Source organism: Lynx canadensis, chromosome B1 (genome assembly GCF_007474595.2).
Source record: "Lynx canadensis isolate LIC74 chromosome B1, mLynCan4.pri.v2, whole genome shotgun sequence".
Taxonomy (NCBI): Eukaryota; Metazoa; Chordata; class Mammalia; order Carnivora; family Felidae; genus Lynx; species Lynx canadensis.
In genome coordinates this window covers 17,089,268-17,111,001 of record NC_044306.2, presented here as the reverse complement: position 1 = coordinate 17,111,001, position 21,734 = coordinate 17,089,268, and the positions used below count along the sequence as shown (strand labels likewise).

General features: G+C 42.2%; 1 protein-coding gene across 3 annotated transcripts in view; it reads left to right on the top strand.

Moving 5' to 3' along the window:
- The window catches only part of FAT1 (FAT atypical cadherin 1), a 133,528-nt gene that overhangs the window by 72,757 nt on the left and 39,037 nt on the right, over nt 1-21,734 (top strand). For all 3 annotated transcript variants that reach the window (XM_030312170.2, XM_032592824.1, XM_032592825.1), the window contains exons 4-7: nt 9,172-9,233; nt 12,641-12,970; nt 13,551-13,761; nt 16,497-16,636. In XM_030312170.2, the coding sequence (XP_030168030.1) occupies nt 9,172-9,233; nt 12,641-12,970; nt 13,551-13,761; nt 16,497-16,636 (743 nt within the window). The remainder of the gene's footprint in view (nt 1-9,171; nt 9,234-12,640; nt 12,971-13,550; nt 13,762-16,496; nt 16,637-21,734) is intronic.

Genomic DNA, 21,734 nt, shown 5'->3' with positions numbered 1-21,734 from the left:
GTCCTTATATGAGTGAAGTCATATGATATTTGTCTTTTTCTGACTAATTTCACTTAGCTTAATACCCTCCAGTTCTATCCACGTAGTTGCACATGGCAAGATTTCATTCTTTTTGATTGCCAAGTAATACTCCATTGTGTCTATGTATGTATATATGTATTTACACACACACACACACACACACACACACACACACACACACATCTTCTTTATCCATTCATCCATTGATGGACATTTGGGCTCTTTCCATACTTTGGCTATTGTTGATAGTGCTGCTATAAACATGGGGGTGCGTGTGTCCCTTCGAAACAGCACATCCATATCCTGTGGATAAATGCCTAGTAGTGCAATTGCTGGGTCGTAGGGTAGTTCTCTTTTCAGTTTTTTGAGGAACCTCCATACTGTTTTCCAGAGTGGCTGCACCAGCTTGCATTCCTACCCATTATGGTTCTTAAAGATGTTTTTTCTTTGATAAATCCATAGTCCTCTGTTATATTTCTCTATGTCTATAATGAAATGTATTTCTGATAAATAGATAATACACTTTCTTCCAGAGTATGGCCATTAGTGATCATTATAATTACTAAAAACGATCCTGTGTTTAGGAAACTATTAGAATAAGAGGGCACGGGTTCTTGTCAACTTCTGTAAGCTCTTGTCCCAAGACGGTTAGCATGGGATGGATTGTCTGGAAACCTCTGTGACATTGTTTGAGCTGGTTCCTCATGGGTGGAGATTTTTTTTCCTTTTTAATGTTTGTTTATTTATTTTAAGAGAGAGAGCACGAGCAGGGGTGGGGCAGAGAGAGAGGAAGAGAGAGAGAGAATCTCAAGCAGGCTCCGTGCCACCAGCATAGAACCCGACTCGGGGCTCAATCTCACAAACTATGAGATTGTGCTCTGAATAAGTGGAGATTCAGATTTGGTGGTTCTCCTATGGGGCAGGGAGGAAGTGGGTTTGACCCAATCCTTCCTCAGAGTTCCCCGCAGACCTCTCGCTGAAGAGCCCCAAGAGCAGCAGAGAGACTTGGAAACACTTTCTTTGGGAAGAACTCAATTTTAGTTCCAATTCTGCTGCCGCTTCTGACTTTCAGGAATTAATTCAACATTCCTGAGCTTCACTTTCTTGTTTTTAAAGTGCGGGATTTGGGCTAGATTGTAAAACACCCTTTGGCTCTAGCAAACTTAGTTTTTACGGTAAGAGTACATTCTAGAATGTATGATACACTTCATTAAGTTTTATTAGAAAAACTTGTAAAAGATATACTACTGTCGTATTTCTAAGAAGTTTTTCTTTTTTTGAGTTTGTTTATTTTGGAAGAGAGGGACAGCCAGTTGGTGGCTGGGGGGTGTGCAGAGAGAGCGAGAGACAGAATTTCAAACAGGCTGTGTGCTGTCAGCTCAGAGCCCAACCTGGGGCTCGAACTCAGAACTGTGAGATTACGATCTGAGCCAAGAACAGGTGTCGTATGCTTAACTGAGCCACCCAGGAGCCCCCAGGAAGTTTTAATATTTTATTATATGCATGGCCGGATATTCCAGATTAAAAAAAAAATCCTTTATTTGAGACTTCCCAGCCTAAAATTAGTTTTCAACCAATAAACATTTCTGTCTTTTCATATTGACCTTTAAACTGTTTTGATAGTTTAAATAATATACTTAATACACAGAAAATACTTTAAATAATGTACTTGTTACAAATAAAAGATTCCCGTAATAAAGAACTTTATAAAGTAAAATGTGAAAGTGCCTTTTCTTCTCTTCTCCTCTCCCTTTGGCCCCTCCTATACCATTTCCTAAGGGGCAACCACAGGTAGTTTGGGGTCTAACCTTTTATGAAGGTGTATACACATAAAACATACCATATATAAATATATTACTTTTTTAGTTTTTGTAATACTTGTCTAAAAATTGCTTGAGCGTGTTTAGTTTTACCGTCTACTCACTGGGGTGTTACAGTTCTTTAGTAATTGTCTTTAATGTTGCTGATGTTTAAAACCCAGTGAATGTCGTCGGGGCAATCCCTGGTAAGGGTTGAAAGTAGAAAGGTAGAAATCAAATTCCGGATCCCAGTGGTAACAGCTCCTAAAGAAATCACCATCCTCACTGATGGACCCTAAGACTTAAACTAAATACTTGCTATACCACCAAATATGCCACAATTAAAGTTCTTAAACTTTTTGAAGAACAGAACGTATTAAAGTATTTCAGCAAAATCAGTGGGGAAAACCGTTGAAAATAATATTCCTAAATTGCATGGCTGCAGTCAAGGGCCGCTCAAAATAGTGCTGTGGTTACTAAAGCACCGTGAAAGGGATACAGAACCGTGAGGACATCCACAAAGAGAGCCAGACTGGATGGCTAGAGGTAATCCTGGAGTAATGTGAGAAACTCGTTTGTGCTCACTGAATAATTTTGTGGTGTGATCATTATACATATTAAATAAGGAATTACGATCTACACACTTAAAATTATTTGTGTGAGCCAAGAGTTTGGGCTCTGGGATCAGATGAACTTAGGGTCAAATCTCCACTTTGCCATTTACTAGCCATGTGACTTTACCTCTCAAAAGCCTCAAATATCTTCAGATACTCTCTGTTAGTTGCTCCCTTATGGGGTTGCTGTGATTATTCATTTGAGAATGACCTATATAAAATGCTTAGCCCAGAGCTGGGTCCTGGGAAGCACACAATTAGTGCTGCCTAAAAAGTGAGCTATGAGACCGTAGTATAATACTTAGTTGTACCTTTTAGGTGTACGGGCTGTTTCCTTAAGTGAATTGTATGCTTTTGAGGACATAGGCCTTTTCCTAGGTTTTTTATATGTATGTTTCAAAGCGACACATTTGGGGAAGACATAATGAAAAAGCAAGTTGAATAACGTGATGCAGACTGAACAAGTGACTTTGAGTTAGTAAACCTTACGACAACATCATCACTGCTTATGAACATACATTTCATGGATTAGTGTTCTTAGAGATCATGAGAAGCAAAAAATACAAGTTGGTATAATGAGTTTTTTTCCCCCAAAAGCCTTTAAATACAGAGACTCTTTAAAAAAAATTTTTTTTAACGTTTATTTATTTTTGAGAGAGAGAGGGACACAGAGTATGAGTGGGGAAGGGGCAGAGAGAGGGAGACAGAATCCGAATCAGGCTCCAGGCTCCAAGCGGTCCGCACAGAGCCTGACGCGGGGCTCGAACCCAGGAACTGTGAGATCATGACGTGAGCTGAAGTTGGACCCGCAACTGACAGCCACCCAGGCTCCCCTAACCCTAAACACAGAGACTCTTGATGTTTAGGTGTTTGGGTGAAACTGTGAACTCAAAGCAACCAACCAGGTTTCTTCATCGCCTGTAGAGCCCAGTGAGAAAGGAGACCAGTGAAAGGGGGTGTCAGGAAGGGAACATGGAACAGCATCAGCAGGTCAGAATCAGGATCTTGGAAAGTTTTCCTTTTTTCACTCTTTTGAATTAAGACAGATGTTTACAGAATTTGAATTTTGATAGCGATTATTTGTTTGCCACTGAATTACTGTTTCAAATTCTAACCACGGAAAAAGATTTTGAATATTGAAGGCATCACAGTTTTTGGTTTTGATGTGGATGATTTGAAAATTGGAGGCGCCCTAAAAGAGCAGAGATGACTTATTTAAATTTAAATCATTGAAATTAGCTTTAAAAAATTCAGTTCTGCGGTCACACTCGCCACTTTGCCAATGCTTAGTGGCCACATATGCGGTGGGCTACTATATTGGACAGTGCACATTGAAGAACTTGCCCATCACAGGAAATTCTGGTGGACACCTGCTTTTCTAGAACATATGTTGCTGTAGTTTATGCATTATTGTAAAATGAGCAAAAGTATACAAAAGCCAAAGTAGTTGCAGAAGTTAGAGGAAGATAATCAGAGTAATGGGAAATGTTAACGAGGTGGGTAGACCTTTTCTCCCCTTCCTTGATATTTCCCCTTTTTCTGTTTGTTGTCAAGCAGAATAATTGGAAAATGGTTCAAAGTAAATGGTTCAAAGTAAATTCTTGCCAAACAAGGTGAACACACGGCCAGACTTTTTTTTTTATTTTTATTTTTTTACAGTTTGGGTTCTTTAAAAACTCTTACTACCGATCACAAGTATTTGTTCTCTCGTTGTGGTTGGATCTTAATCCTACTAAGAAATTGTTTTTTTCCCCCCTCCTTCATCTCTGGCTGCCATCTAGTTACATCCACAGCACTGACGTTTCAACCCATTTTTTATAGAACCTAATCTTTCAGTGCCTCCCTGGGTTCTCTCGTTCTTATTGTGGACTTCAGACTCTGGTGATCTGGGTGTATCGAACTTCCAGATCACCATCTTGCTGAATGACCTTGAGAAAGCAATTTAATCTCTCCGAGCCTGTAACAAGGGTAACGTGTCATGATATAGATACCGCCACTTGCATACATCTGGACTAAATGAGAAAATTTATTGAAAGCTCACCACCTTGGCGTGTAGTAAGTCAGATAACAGTTAGGGGTGAGGTCATCTGATGCATTATTTTGCCCTTGCTGTGGAGCAAACCGTCCCAGAATTTAGTGGCTTGAGACAGCCACCGCCATAATTTCTTACAGGATTCTGCTGGGCGCTTCTGGTCTTGTCCAGGCCTGGCTGACGTTTCATGCAGCGGTGGTCCCTCGGCCGGTTCTCTCCGAGGCTGGTTTGTCCTGGCTTCCTCGCTTGCACATTGAGTGGTGGGCTGGTTGTCTCCTGGAACAGTAGAGATGGCTAGACTACGTGTGTCTCATCGTCCAGCCAAGTTAAAGCTTTCTTGGAATACAGAACCCTCAGCAAGAGCCCTTGCTTTCTCCCTGCGTCCTCTGTGTACCGTCCACTCTAGTCTAACTTTTGTATAGTTTGTTGAAGGCGGTCTTTGCTTTCACCCTTGTTTCTTGAAAACAAGCCTCTTTGTCATCTCTACGTTCTTAGCGCACCCCCAGGACGGTTGAATGAATACCTACGTATAGCTCCGCCTGCGCGGACCATTTCACCTTATCCTCACCTGCTGATTCTTTGACGTTCATCTTTATGTGCTACCCTACTTCGTGATGTCCATTTGACCTCTTCAACTTTGAGAAGTTTAGAGATGGTTTTTGGTATCGAAAGAAATGTCAGAGTAAAATTCTGTATCGAAACATTTTAGTTAATCTAATTTTCTTGTATCCTTAAATGGATTCTCTTCCGTAAATGCTAAAGTGGCCTTGGAAACCTGAATGGTTTTTTTTTAATACTGATCGTCAAACAGGAAAGTTTGGCTTCTTAGTTTCACATATGTTTATGGAGTAAAGTGGCCACTGCGACTTGGTGAGAATATAGGGTGTTTGCTGTCTCAGTTCACTTACATTTATAACAGTATTGGTCTGCACAGTGAGATGTTTTTGTAGGCCAAATAAAGAAACTTTGTCTTTGCATTTCTATTTTTAGTTTAATAGTGCTCCACAAAAAAGATGGAACGCAAGAGTGAGAAAAGGCAGCACTTGCATATACATTGTTCTGCTTCTGCCCACTCTTTCCTTTTCTCCCTTTTTTTGACCTACTAAATGAATAATGATTAACTATTGCTGATTGCGTGTGTGTTCCCTTAAGTTTTATGTAAGTCGTAGTTCAGAGTTGATGGAGACTTGAAATCCTAAAGTATAGTAAATGATGCAGTGTGATGCGATGGGGAAGAGAAGAATCCCCAAACGCTCTCATCGGGGCCTCAGGAAAACTACACTTGTAGTCCTGGCTGTGATGACTTACTGGTGGTCTTGGGACCGTTTAACTTCTCTTTGACTCAGGCAGGCGAGTTCGATCATGTTGAAGGTTTCTCTCTAGTTCTGAAGAATCGTGCTGTTTCTACTAGTATAGATCCTCCTGGGATTTAGTAATAAACATAACAGATGAACACAGATGTTTAAAGTGAAAGAAATGGATATCCTTATTAGGATATTCCCGCCTACAGGGTTAATAACACGTACTGGGCATATAGAAAAGGTACACTTCGGATTCGTCTTTCGAAATAGGTGCTTGTCAGGTAGGCCAGGCGGAAGGATTAGCAACATCGAGATGTGCAGAATTGCAGCGGAAGTGAGTGCGAAGTGATCGTGGCTGGAATGTGGCTCCCTGGGGTGGCTCCAAGGATGTCCCGGTTTTCCTGGGATTTTCCTTCCTGGTTGGGAAATGTGTTCTCTCACTGGGGTTCATTTGGTGTGCAAATTCCACAAGAAGCGTTAATTTCTCTCTTCTGTAAGGGCCAGGGCGCCTCATGCGCCCGCAACGCCCCCAGATGCACAGGCACAGCCTCGCCCTTTGGCGTTGGGCAAAAGAAAGTGCTTCTGATGGGATTTCTTCCGGTAGGAGTGTTGTGAATCCAGAAAAAAAGGCCGTCTTGTCAGTCTGAAGTGTGTTCCGTGTTCACGAGCTATTTTAGGTGCGATTTGAATTTGTTGCCTCACGATGCTTGTGGCTCCTGTACTGGTCAGCTCTGGTCTCGGGCTTCATCTTCCCTCGCGTTCAGAGCTCACTCTCTGCATGGCTCCGTGCTGGCCTGCTAAAGTCTCCTCTTCATAAAAGAAACACCCGTCCTGGTCTCCTTCCTGCCTCTCCGGCTCTCCTTTTAGCTCCTCGGCTGAGCCGCTCTGACGTACTCGGGGGAGGGACTTCCTCCCTAAAACTCTCTGTCCCCGGTTCCTGTGACACGTGGTGCTTCTCTTGAGCCTGCTGCTCCCTCGGCTTCTTCGTGGCTTTCTGAACGTGGCTGGACCCTACTTTCGTAAAACTCGCCCACCGTTCCCTTTACTCCTCACAGCCTTTGGTACTTGGGGTGGAACCCAGACGTACTTGGGTACACCTGTAACCCAGGAGTACTTGGGCTGGAACCCGCCCCCCGCACGAGGGATCTGGGCCTCTACGTGCCTGCTGGACGCCACCGTCCCCTGGACCGCCTGGCACGTCCTGCCTGTAAATAGATGCTGCGTCACTTTCTGTTGGCGCATATGTGAGCCGTAAACGCGTATCGTTATTTCCAAGTTTAGCGTAGGTTATGTGTCTGTCTCGCTCAAATACGTAGTTTTAATGCTGCCCCTTTTTGCTTCACACGTTTAAGTATTTTCTTTTAGGGTAATAGAGGTGTAGCAGTAGAACCAAGATGGGCGAGAAAGGCAGTCTGTCCTCCTAGGCTTTGCAGGCAGCAAGAGGAGATTGGAGTGAGTGACCGTAGTCCTGTGGGGCCGTGCTGCGCTACGGCAGATGTGAGTGTGGAGCCCGGCCGCGGGACCCCAGGCACACCTGTCGGGTCAGGCCTCAGAAGTGACGTCTGAGCCGAGAGGTGGGGGAGCGGATAGCAGTAACTAGGCTGAAAGAGTGTGTAAGAAGGGAACAGAACATTAGAATTCGTTGCATTCAGACGGAGTTAATGTTCCGTTTGAGTTAACAGAGGAGAATTAATTTGAAGCATATGGAGAGTGCAAATAATAAACCTGGGTTTGCTTTTTGTCTCTGTTGAATTTGTCGCGTGGATGTGGGCACACACCCTTTGTTAAGTGTGCCGAAAGCAAGCCGTGAGGTGGGGGATTGTATTGTTAATGGGCATTTGGTTGTGGGCTGTAGAAACTTATTTGCCAACAGGCATTCTTGCAACAAGTGATTATGCTCTACACAAGCAGGATCCTGTTTTGCTGAGAACGTGCCAAGCTGTTGCCCTTGTGATGTTACCATTGATGACAGCTTTTCGATGGGCACCTTAGGACAGTTCGATGGGACGAGTCACAGTGATTTCCTGTCATTCTTGAACTACTTAAAACCACCATCAGAAAGTGGTAAACATTTGATAGGAAACAAGAGGGATTAACTTTAAAAGGTTTTTGACTAATGAAAATCAAACCTCTGCCACATTAGGCAACATTTTTACGCCGTTAAGCATTGCCGTGCATTTTCCTTGAACCTGTTTCAGTCTATAAGTGTGGTTTGGGAAACCCCCCAGATTCTAGTTTACAATGTAGTCTTTTGTTGTTCTTCTCAGCAAGAGTACATTGCTTCACTGAATTGTGGGGAAGATCGTGTTGATTGAGATCCTCAGTAAACTATTTTAGGGAAGAAAAAAATCCTCATCAAATTAAATAAAAACACGAACCTTTCATTTACAAATTTAGAGAATCGTTTTGAATAGCCTTTAATTGGTAGTTGTGTGAAATTACTTAGGATAATAGGGGAAAATCAATTATAGTGATAAAGTCTGTTCTTAAATATACATCATTTGAAGTATTTTCCTGTGGAAAAAAACCACAAAAAGCTGGGCCGGAGAAAGGTGGTTCCTGCCAGTCGTCTTGCCCCAGAAGGTTTTACCTGAGCTGCTGATCTGACGTCAGATTCACTGTATACACCCCTGACCATGGTCAGCGCAGGCTGCGGAGGCTGTGTTAGTGGTTGGGGGAATTTTGTGTGTATTTTGTGAAGTACAGAAAGGATTTAATCAGTTTTCACGGTCTTCCAGGATCCCACCTATGTGGACACTCACATCGACTGTTATTAAAGTTCTAGAGACAGACTGAAACTATAGATTTTCTAGTTTGATAGAAAAATCAAGGAGATAAAGAATATGGGGTTTCTTTGAGGATCATTTATTTTTTTCTTCCATTGGAAATTAGTTGACATCTGAGCAGTATTTCCTGGAAAGTCACATTACTTTTATAACGAGTCTCCACTTACGAGGGTCAGTGATTGGGAGGTAATAAGTCATGGCGGTAGCCATTCCACTGGTCCTTCTAATACAGTTACAGAAGATTTTTTTCTGTCACTTCATACTTGTCTCTGCAGAAGTTAGAGGAGTTTGAAATCCTGAGTAACTTCATCTCAACTTTTTAAAAAATGTCTTCTGACAACAGTGTATATTCAAACCACTGGCCACATCAAGAAGGTAACTGGAGTTTTGCCACTTTTTCATCCGTCATTTATCTACTGTGTTTAAGAGCCATTAAAATGAGACCGTGTGAAGTGTGTTGGTTGTAAATAAAATGATTGAACCTGGATTAATCATTTTTTTTCCCTTCAGGATCAGAGATTTGCTCAGATTTCTGTGCTCAGTGAGGTTTCAGTGACGATATTTTGTAAATATTTTGACTTTATTTGTAACGATTAATGAACTGTTACCACTTCATAGGTCTTATCACAACAACGTCAAGGAAACTGGACCGAGAGCAGCAGGATGAACATATATTAGAAGTAAGCATTTCTTTATTTTAGTTATTTTAGAAATACTATAATTATAAATATCATGGGAAAGAACACTCGTGGTCGCATTAACTAGTCTTCATAATTGTTACTATTTCATTATATTGCCTCCTGGCCATTACTAGAAAGGAAAATAAAGGGGAAACCAAACCTTTGTGAGTGTGGTTCATGTCCCCTTAAATCCCTTTCTATCCCCAGAATATAGGACCGCTCAAATTATTGTGCTTTACACATGCACAGCACACACAGAGCAATCAAATGAAGCGATATTATTGAAATTTCCTTTTCATTTACATGAGATGTATTTCTGTAGGCCTTCTACATCTTTTTCCTCAGTATTGTTTTCAGGGCTTTTCATGATACTAGGTCTAATTCAACTGTAGCTGGTTTCCAGTTTTTGTTACCGTTACCCCTAAGTAATTGCCTTGTTTTTGCATTTCAAACTGAATTGTAGAAAGTTTGTGTTTTGTTTTTTAAAAAAAATTTAGTTTATTTATTTTGAGAGTGCGTGAGAGAGCGCAGGAGAGGGGCAGAGAGAGGGGGGAAGAGAGAGAGAATCGCAAGCAGGCTCTGCATTGTCAGCGTGGACCCCGACGTGGGGCTCAATCCCACAACCCTGGGACCATGACCTGAGCTGAAACCGAGAGCTGGACGCTAAACTGACCGAGCCACCCAGGTGCCCTGAAAGTTTGTGCTTTTTACCAAAAGTTTGTGCTTTGTAAACATTTCTAAACTGAAAGATTGAAGACCGACAGGGTCTTTTCTGCTAGGCTTCTCATGCTCCCAGCTCACTTAAAATGCCTTCTAGTCCCTGAAAGAAGAAACACAGCTTGTCCTTCACTAGTTTGCTGGTAGAGGGTCAGCACCCTGTAGGCGCAGGGATAGGAGTCTGTGGAGGGGGCACGTAGTGTCCTGTGGACGGCGGGCCGGATGCGACGGCCGGGAGCCACGGCCTCTAGGCCACGAGGGGGCTGAGAAGAGACGGCACTTGGGGAGGGACGCAGAGCAGACATGTAACCTCTGCTGGCATTTCTGTGTCACACGTTAATAGCCAGTGTTGATCATTGGAGCTAGAGCTGGAAAAGACCCAAGTGCTGGTCGAGTTCTCTGCATGAATCTTCCCTCCTGCCAGTGTGGGTCCTGGGGAAAGTTCTAAGCTGTGATTTGTTATTATTATTTTGATTAATATTTAGCTATCTCTCTTTTTATATTATTGCTGTTCATAATGCTGCCTGCTTAATTTCATTTCATCCCTGGTCCAGTTTCCTTCCTTCCTTCCTTTTGTTCCTCCCTGAGAGAGACAGAGAGAGAGAGAGAGAGAGAGCGAGCATGAGCAGGGAGACGCAGAGGATCCAAAGCAGGCTCTGCACTGTCACCACAGAGCCCGATGTGGATTCGAACTCACAGACTGAGAGATGACCTGAGCCACAGTCGGACACTCATCCGACTGAGCCACCCAGGTGCCCCCTTGGTCTGATTTTCTAATTGTCAGTAAAATACGTGGTTTTTATAGCTGTGTAACGTGTGCACATGAATATCCTGTGTAGAAAAGGTGCTTCACAGCCACCATTACAGTTAGTAATTTCTTCGTGTGTTCCATCCAGCCGTCGGTGGTACAGGTCCCTTGAGTTCTCTTTCCTTCTGATAGAGCAGAGCTTAGAATTTTCATCCAGTCACTACAGTGATTGACAGAAGGGAGAATATGGTTCCTGAAGAAAAGGAACCGGTGGCAATCTGTCCGGATCGTGCTGGGCCCATGCCCTGGTCAGAGCTGCACGGGACACCTGCTGGCTGTGTGCCCTACTCCAGAGCCACCTGTTGGTGGCACCTGTCAAAGGCTGGATGGGAGCAAGTGTAAGGTTAGGACTTAGGACTTAGGACTCTGAAGATGATAGTAAGACGTTGGTAGGAAATAAGACTGTAATGGTTTGTTTACATACCTCGTATGTTTTCTGTAGTCCTTGGTGGGGTGTTTGAGGGCCAACGCCGGTGTTGATTGGCCTGTCTTGAGGAGTTTTGCAGTTTCGTGTTAAAAGCTGTGTTACTGGCTGCTGGTTATTGAACCGAAACTTAAAACCATGTTGGTGATGATACTGCAAAACATAGTGCTTGCTTCTATTTCTCTTTAATTTTCTTTCTTTTTCCTAAAGATCATCTGAAAACTGATCCAAAGGAAATGTTTTGGGAGGTTAAAATTAAATAGTAATTGTAAATTTTGTTTTTATTTTGAGAGTGTGAGCAGGTAAATCATGCACTTGATTTTTTTCATTTTTGTTTTCTTTTTAAGCTTGTGTATTTTCATTGGGGGGGGGGGGCAGGGGCAGAGAGAGGGAGAGAGAGAATCCCAAGTAGGCTCTGCACTGACAGTGCAGACTCGAGGCTCGAACTCAAAAACCCATGAGATCGTGACCTGAGCCGAAACCCAGGGGCAGATGCTTAACCGCCTGAGCCACCCAGGTGCCCCAATCATGTACTTAAGGAGAAACAGCTACTTGACTTAAATACTCTTGACGAGTACTATTAGGATATAGTCACATTTTTATAAACAACAGATTTATACTCACCAAGCTTTAAAAACAAAAATGAGTCCCACAAAAACCTGCAGTGTACTTTAATATTTTTAAAAATGCATTTCAGTGATTAATTTTGGAGGATGTGGTGAGGGAGCTATTCCTAGGGTTATTGCTTTGAACGTACACACCAAAATAATAGTGGACATCTGATTTCGGGATGAAATTGCGCATATGGAAGCATTCACCAGTCCTCAAGACCTCAGGTTGTTATTTATGTTCTTTTTACTGAAACTATTATGGAATAAGTGGGTTTGGAATGACAGTTTTTATGTCCGCCCTGATGAATGTGGAGGACTCCTGTGCAGGAACAGGGTCCGACAGAACAAAAGGGCGACGGCTAGTATGAAGAGGCACGTGACTTTGCACATATTTTAAACTGATGATTTTTAATGCGGTATGTGGAGATGTGATTTTTAAGGGTAGAGAGTGGATGTTATTCCTAAGAGGACTCCTTATTGAAAAGCAAAATCTCCTTGTAGCTCTTCCACGATTCAAAAAGATGTTGCTGATGGTTTGCCATTTTGGCGACATGCGCATTACAGCTGTGGCAGCCCTGGGACAGGCAGCGTGGTGAGGGGAGAGGCGGCGCTCCTGCTGTGCCACCTCCTCAGCCCCCGCCTGCTGCCCGGGTCCCTGTCTGAATGGGACACGTTGCCTTGCCTCCTGTTGTCAGGAGAGGAGATGGTGTGCGTCCTAGTGCTGGGTGAGATACAAAATACAGGTTTATGCAACATACAGGTTATCCTCAATTTGGAGGAAGGTAATCGCTTTTTATGTAGTTCTATTTTTAAAAACCTCTGTCGACCTGTTCCCTTTCACACACAGGTTACCGTGACAGACAATGGTAGCCCCCCCAAGTCAACCATTGCAAGAGTAATTGTGAAAATCCTTGACGAAAATGACAACAAACCCCAGTTCCTACAAAAGTTCTACAAAATCAGACTCCCAGAGCGGGAAAGACCAGAACGAGAAAGAAACTCCAAGCGAGAGCCCATCTATCGTGTTATCGCTACAGACAAAGACGAAGGTCCCAATGCAGAGATCTCTTACAGCATTGAGGATGGAAACGAGCATGGCAAATTTTTCATTGAGCCAAAAACCGGAGTGGTTTCGTCCAAGAAGTTCTCTGGAGCTGGAGAATATGATATCCTTTCAGTGAGTTAAGATCTGGTCTTTGAATTTCTCACATACTTTGACTGTTAATCTGGTCTCACATCACTTCTCTTGTAACTTTTTCTTTCTTCAATAAGTAGCCTCAGTGTTTGTGACCTGACTTTGGGAAATGTGGCTTAGGTTGTCCTCTTCAGCTGTCACTCCAGTTATTACTTACATTGACTATGGCATGAAGAGGTTGCTCTTTTTTTTTTTTTTTTTTTAATGTTTGTTTAATTTTGAGAGAGAGAGACTGTGTGAGCAGGGGAGGGGCAGAGAGAGGGGGAGACCCAGAACCCGAAGCAAGCTCCAGGCTCTGAGCTGTCAGCGCAGAGCCCGATGTGGGGCGCGAACTCCCAGACCACAAGATCCTGACCTGAGCTGAAGTCGGGTGCCGAACACCGACTGAGCCACCCAGGCGCCCTGAGAGGTTGCTCTTTTTAATCAAACCTTAAACATGGGGAATACACAAATACAGATACTGTTTGAAATTAACTTAGTTTAAGACCAAACTGATCTGTGCTTCACTTATGGATGTAACTTCTAATTTGCTCCTTTTATCCCCTCTGCTTACATTTTATAGATTAAGGCAGTTGATAATGGTCGCCCCCAAAAGTCGTCAACCACGCGACTCCACATTGAATGGATTTCCAAACCCAAACCATCCCTGGAGCCGATTTCATTTGAAGAACCGTTTTTTACCTTTACTGTCATGGAAAGTGACCCGGTTGCTCACATGATTGGAGTGATATCCGTGGAGCCTCCTGGCACGCCTCTTTGGTTTGATATCATCGGTAAGCATGGCTCAGAGTTTTCATTGTCCGTGTGTGGGTTACACTGAGGAGAGCGTGTCTTTGATTTATTTCTGTCTTTGAGAACCTGTCTCTTTTTCTGATTTTTGTGTCCATCTCAGGACTTAAAATTGGGAGCAAGAGCCAGAAGTGGGGAATTTGTCTTAAATTGCAGTATTTTGATTGCAAATGTGTTACAACATCCAGCACGTACTCACCTTGTTTAAAATAGGTGCTGTGTATCATGAACCTAAAAATAAGGTTTTCAGAAGTGCATCAAAGAGTTAGAAATCTGAATGTTTTTGGTTCAAAAGCACAGCTTCTTGATTTTCCTTCTTGATACATAACATGGCACATGGCTATTTTTAGTGAATATGGTTTGAATGCTTAAAATAACTGCCTGCTTGACTGTCTCAGGTCAGTCCGTATTTTATAGGGAATAAGCTTACAAATTTTATTTGTATGACTTAAAAATGACAGTGCCAACTATGGCCTTTTTAAGTTTGACTTTACCACACTTTGGGAATGTGGGAAGCAGGGTTCACTAGATGAAATAACCCTGTAATAAAAATGACATGCCTAGGTCAGTTTTCCTTTTTCTCGGCCATTTAGTTTAGACCTAGAACGTGTTACCTTATTCTGACATACTTAAAAAAAGAAATTCGCACTAAACTTTGACATCTTAGGTTTTTAAGTGCTGTTTCTTCACATTACCTTAATCACAAAGATACTTAAAAGCAAAAGTATGTATTGCAACTCCTCTCCAGTTGGATCTTTATATTCCTTTTTCCCCTCTTCTGTCCTTAGCCACCCTCCGTACCCCAAATGCTACTTCAGTGGGTTGAAGCCGATGGGACTAGGCTGCCAGGGCCACAGGGCGAGGGGGGTACAGGATTTTTACCTCTTTAATTTTCCACACTAGACTGTTAAGCTGTTTTCCCAGTTTGGGTCATTGTATGAAATTGTTGATGTCATCAACACCTATGAAACCGTTATTTTTATTTATTTATTTATTTATTTTTTTAAATTTTTTTTTTTTTTTTTTTAACGTTTATTTAGTTTTCAGACAGAGAGAGACAAAGCATGAACAGGGGAGGGTCAGAGAGAGGGAGACACAGAATCTGAAACAGGCTCCAGGCTCTGAGCTGTGAGCACAGAGCCCGATGCGGGGCTCGAACTCACGGACCGCGAGATCATGACCTGAGCCGGAGTCGGCTGCTTAACCGACTGAGCCACCCAGACGCCCCTTTATTTTTTTTTTTAAGTTTATTTATTGATTCTGAGAGAGAGAACCAGCAGCAGGGGGAGGGCAGAGAGGGAGACAGAGAATCCCACGCAGGCTCCACACCGTTACGCGCAAAGCCCAACGTGGGGCTCGAGCTCCCGAGCCGTGAGGTCATGACTGAGCTGAAAACCCAAGAGCCGGACACTTCGCCGCCCCAGCCACCCGGGCCCCCCAGCCGTTACTTTAGTTTTAAAGAAAAGGATTATTTTTGTAACTGACTGCGGTCAAAATAGTGTGTGTGCTGTCTGTTAACTCCTGTCACGCTTGCAGACGAGCAGGCTGCGGCTGTGCCGTGTGTAACTTCCCCGTGTAACACTGACTGCGCTTGGAACTGGTTTGATTGACTGCTCCTCCTTGTTCTGTGCTTGCCTCCCACGCTCGCTTGCTTCTGTTTGGCCGTGCCAGGCGACGCACTTGCTAGAGAAGCGTTTCACGTCTTGCAGGTGACTTGTGACCTGAACTGTACAGCAGAAGGTATCTGCTGAGATCACATAATTTGCCTCAGATTATGAGATCCTAAGATCAAAGCGTCAACTTTTAAAGCTTTGTTTCGTGTCCAGTGACTCTCTCATTGCCCTCTGTTTCCATGGTGTGCGCATGGTCACCCATCCCAGCTGCAGACATGCTGACTTCTGATACATCTCCAGATCATCCTTAGTTTTAGGTTTAGCTGAAGATTGTGGCTTTTCTGTGTGTTTCGTTTTGCTTTCTGGTGCGTTTTGTAATAGAACATCATCATGACGTCAAGTCTTTATTTTCATTCCATTTCGCTTCACTGATAAAAGTATCTCAAGTGCAGTGGATTTGAAAAGAGAGTTTTATCTAGGATATAATTGGGAATGCATTTGGATAATGCTCGTAGCACAGAAACTTTTGCTTCCTTACGCTTTGTGTTTGGCAACAATGGGGAAAGTTTCTTTTCAAGTATGTAAGAGCCAGGACTAATTGACATTAACTGCCATTATTTTTTCCAGAGTTAACATTTGTTTTGAATAGTTAATCTATTAGGGCAGTTCGTTCAAGTGTCATAATTTTTGTGTGTGTAGTTAAACGTTTAAATAGCCGATTTTGGTTAGTAAGTGATGCTTTATATAGCTACTGAGGTATATAAATTAAAGAGCTATTCAGAACCCCTGAAGGAGCAAATCGAAAGTAATTCATTGGCATTATCAGCAACGTTTTTCTGTTTTCAGAGTTGCTTTCCTCTCAGTTACTAGCTTCCCTTGAAATTAGAGCTCAACTTTGCATTAGTAAGCATTGTCTTTCTAGTTGGCCCATCTTTTCTTGTCTTTCAAAATGAAAGCTCCTTGGAATCACCTTGATCAATATCAGAAGTGTTTTGGTTTTTTTTCCCCCCCTGTCATTCACAAGTAGAAAGCCACAAAATAAATGACAGAATTTCATCCTATGACCTACCTGTTGTTACTTTTCTGTATGTCCTAATTTAACCTAGGTGGCAACTATGACAGTCACTTTGATGTTGACAAGGGCACCGGAACGATCGTTGTTGCCAAACCTCTTGATGCAGAACAGAAATCAAACTATAACCTCACAGTCGAAGCCACAGACGGAACCACCGCCATACTTACACAGGTAGGTGACTTAGTAAGGATGCGTTTGTCAGAGGAAGATTAGTATGACCTTGTGATATCCGGGGCCCAGGCGCGGTATGGGCAGTTGATTCTGCCCTCGGAGGCTCACAGAGTTACTGTGTTGTTAGAGTTTCCACATATGCACACCAAGGCTTTGTATTTAGGGAAAGAAAATTAACTGCACATCTCAGTTTAGGTTTGGCATGTAATTACCCAGTTTTGGAAATTTTGCAAGAAGACTTAAAAAGCCCCCTTTTAATTATCAAAATCTTTCATTTTTTTTGCTGATTTTGAACAATATTAATATAAAATCTATAACTATTGAGGATGAATTCTCCGAGTCATTTTCATTAAAGCTCATTAAAGTGATTGATTATGTCTTAAATCCCTTTTCTCAATTCCCCCACCTTGGCTACTTTAGGGCTGTATAAAATGGTAAAATTGTTGTCATAATTCACTTAACATCTTTATTTGTTCCTATCTGATGATTAAGAGATGGTCAGATTACTGGGAATTCAAATTGAAATGGCAAAAATCCTATAAATTAAGTCTATATTCTCTTTGATTCTCATTGTGGACTGTTAGAGAATTTGTTAAACACTCGTTATATGGCAGGTTTCTTCTCGAAGCTAAATACTAGGAAACAAAATCCTGTACCTTTGGAGCTTACCTTAGGATTGTAGAAGCTAAGATTTACATATAATCTGCTGTACTCTGAAAGAGGAAGAAATTAAATACTGAATAAAATGCTCCTGAATTCCAGTTTTTTATCTTTATTATTTTTTTAATGTTTATTTTTGAGAGGCGAAAAAGGGCATGCACACGTGTGAGCAGGGGAGGGGCAGAGAGAGAGGGAGACACAGAATCTGAAGGAGGCTCCAGGCTCCGAGCTGTCAGGATAGAGCCCAATGCAGGGCTCAAAGTCACAAACTCTGAGATCCGTGACCTGAGCTAAAGTTGGAGCTTAACCAACTGAGCCACCCAGGCTCCCCAGCCAATTTTTTTTTTATCTTAAATTATGCTAATTTAAATCTGATATGAGACAGATCATCTGTCAAATCATCTCGTAGGATTGAAGACTAAAAGTCTGAGATGTCTTTTCAACTAATAAGTGAGTAGATAATTTAGAGCCAGTTATGAAAAGGCCTTATTCATTTCTCTAAATGCCTGTGGTTTTTAGTGTATTTGCAACTGACATATGTACCATGCTTTGGGGTCATTTTGAGATTGTCATGTAAACGTTTTAGCACAGTATTAAAATTTCATTTTTGTCAGTAACTGTTCCCATTATAGAAGTTAGGCTTTAGAGCATGAACATGAGAATAAAAATATCAAGAATTGTAATAAATTTAACAGGATAAATTTTGAAAGGCTCAAAGAGTATAACTTTATGTGGACCAGCTCAAATAATCAACTAGCCAGAAATCTAGCAAAAGGAACTAAATGGCTCTCTGTGCCAGGCGTTCTCATTAATGAAGATGCTGTTTACCTGTAGGATTTACCACTTACTACATAGGTGAGTAATTAGCAGAGGGCTCCTCCCCCAATAATTGTAGTGTTAGCTAGGACAGTCAAAAGCTTAGTGTGAAATGTGGTGCAGGTTGATTGAAATATCGCATAGATCCTGGCAAATAGATTCTAGTGTTTTGAGGTATGCAGAATGTCTTCAGTTTCAGTCTTTCATTTATACTTCTGTAAGTTATTTTGAGTCCTTTTCAGGGGGTCTTGGTAATATTCTAATGGAATTGCTGGCGGGGAGAGGTAGTCAGAATATTAGTGGTTACAGAGCCCACACTGACCTGTTAAAGTGTGAGACAGAGGGGACGGTCGGTAATTAGGTTTACATTTCCATGTGGGGCAGATGACAGGGAGATAGGAGTGTGAGTGAGAACACAGCAGCAGATACCATCGGAAGAGCATCACCGAGATCAGAACCAGGTTGATAAGGTACCAGAAACACAGCCCAGTAGATTCAGGTTTGTAGGTAAAAGTCCGGAACCAACAGGGTGAGTTTTGCTGCATTGAGGTCAATAGCCAAGGGCAAATCGGAGATTTGGGGATTTGGGGGAGATTTGGAGGTGTGGGGTTAAGCCATAGTGAGTGCATCATTAGCAGAGGTGGGTGGTGGTGGGGGGCGGGTCATAGTGTAACCCCCAGTACCTTCTGGAAACAGCACCGCTCCATGCTTTCCTGTCCTGCCATTTTCTGCTTCGGATGCTGATGGGTATTGATTCAAGTCACTTTGCTTTATCTGGTGTCTCGAGGTAATTTACGAAATCCAGTTAAGGCTTTTTCTTTTCTTCAAAACAGCTTTGCTTTCATGTTTTCTTACGGTTTCTTTCAAGCATCGGTCAACATTATGCGCAGGTCATTTGGTTGAATCTCTTAACCCTATCCATTAGCAAGTGGCTAAAACCCTTTGTGTTTTCCTTTTCTTACTTGGAAACTGGGCATCGTGATTTTGTCCTCATAGGCACTTCTGAGGGGTGAGTGAGGTAGCACACGGGGTGCTTGTGCTTGAAGCCCCTGGAACCAGTTGCCCTTGTGCGCCCACAGAGCACTCGCTATTGCGTATCAGCACTGGTTTGGACTCTTTTCCCCACTTGACACCTGAGTCACCTCCCTGTCCCCATTCTCCATCCCTGCGATTCATCTTGCTCTGCTAGAATAGTCTGCCAGTTGAGAAGAGGAGGTAAAGGTGAATTTCCTCCCAACAAATAGTTCAAAGCACACGGGAGTTTTTGTTCTCAAGGCTCTGCATACTGGATCCTCCCTTCTCCCTTCTCCTTTACCATCTCTTAGTTCGATGTCCTTTTCTCCAGTCTCCAGAAGCCAAGATGTGTGATGCTATTACTTGCCTTCACGTCTGACCAAGGCGTTCCCCCCCAATCCCAGTATACATTGATCATCTACGCAAGCCAAGGCTTACCTCCTCCTTAAAATGTCCCACACCATCTCTGGACTCCTAAAAAGTTACTTGATAACTTACCTGATAATATGTGGCTTCGTATGCATAAGACATTTCATGCGGAGGTTGAAAGCTACCCAGGACAGAGGCTGTTGTACATATATTTGCCCCCCAGTGTTGTGTAGGTGAGTGCCGAGTGTATAAGGGCCCTGCGGCCATGTTTCAGTGGAGTTGCTGTATCAGAAATGGTTGTTACTGGGGCACCTGGGTGGCTCAGTTGGTTAAGCGTCCGACTCCGGCTCAGGTCATGATCTCACAGTTCCTGGGTTCAAGCCCTGTGTCAGGCTCTGTGCCGACAGCTTGGAGCCTGGAACCTGCTTCAGATTCTGTCTCTATCTCTCTCTCTCTCTCTCTGCCCCGCCCCCCTTGTACTCTGTCTCTGTTTTTCTCTCAGAAGTAAATAAACATTAAAAAAAAAAATTAAAAAAAAAGGTTGTTACTTTAGCTGTTCTATTTAGTTGTGATTAATTGACTTTAGAGCAGAAGTAAAGCACCTCTGCCCAACACTAACTTCGTTAGAAAAATAATACATAAATTTATAGTGGAAATGAACATATAATGGTTTAACTTAGAGAAATTATAACCATCTCTTCTGGATCATCACTGACCTTTGAAAAATGGTCTGTAATTTTCAATGTTTACATAACTTTCACATAAAATCTTTCTGTGGTTTAGTGAATGCATATCTTAAGTATATAAAGTTTAATGTTACAAGTCCATCAGTGATGTTGTAGGGTTTTATGAGAGCACTGGTGTAGTTTCCATGGAAAGACCTCTAGTTCACATGCCTGCACCAGTGTGCTTAATAGAAACCTCTGCATTCCCGGGACTTTGTCCTACTGTGCCATTTGGACTAGTGAACCTCTTTATACAGGCTAATGAAGCTCAGATTTCTTGGTCGTAACTAAACCATCTTATTATAATTGGTACTGATTTGCACTATGCCTTATCCACACACATCTTTTCAATCTGAAAAGTAATCCTCTTACTGTTAAAGTAAAAAAAAAAAAAAAAAAAAAATATTTTTAGGGGCATCTGGGTGGCGCAGTCGGTTAAGCGTCCGACTTCAGCCAGGTCACGATCTCGCGGTCCGGGAGTTCGAGCCCCGCGTCGGGCTCTGGGCTGATGGCTCGGAGCCTGGAGCCTGTTTCCGATTCTGTGTCTCCCTCTCTCTCTGCCCCTCCCCCGTTCATGCTCTGTCTCTCTCTGTCCCAAAAATAAATAAATGTTGAAAAAAAAAAATTAAAAAAAAAAATTTTTTTAATTCAGCTTAGGACTAAGTTTTTTTAATATAGGCTTTTTTTCCCTCTAAGGTTTTTATTCTAGGATGACTTTTTTTTTTTTTTTTTTTTTTTTTAAAGAAAGAGTGCGAGAGTATAAGTGGGGCAGGGGCAGAGAAAGAGGGAGAGAGAATCCCAAGCAGGTCCCATGCCCACTGCAGAGCCCACAGGGCTCGATCCCATGACCGTGAGATCATGACCCAAGCTGAAGTCAAGAGTCAGATATATAACAGACTGGACCACCTAGGTGCCCCTGTGCTGACATATTTAAGAGAGTGTATCTTTTCAGTGTCCTTAAATTTTTTTTAGGAAATGAGTGTGTTTCCTATTTATATGTAAGTTTTATGGTCACAAAAATGTAATGAAGATTTTAAAGTACATTTCTAATTTATCAATAGCAATTTGGAGTCCTAAAGATTAGAATGAGAAATTTAAATACTAGGAATCATCTAAAAAATAAATAGATCAACACAGTAATCATCCGGTATCGTACTCTCCTCATTAGTGTGGTGGTTGCAGATTCAAATCTGATACAAGAAATTAGCCTTCTGTAAATCCTGCTCAAGTAAATTCTTGGTTACTCTTCCATGAGTACTCTAGAAATATCTCTCTAGTGGTGACCTAAGAGAAATTAAGTATTCAGTCAGAAAGAAGTGTGTGAAAGGTGTTACATATGCCCTCCAAAGTTACTCTCAAGAATTTAGAGAGGTGTTCATTATCTTGCTCATACAGGTAAGAAGCAATGAAAAATTTTAAGGATTTTTTTTTTTATTCTAGGTTTTTGTTTTTATTTCCCAATTTTGTATTTCATTTTGCTAAATCCGTTTTTTTCCCCATTGTGCACCTGATTT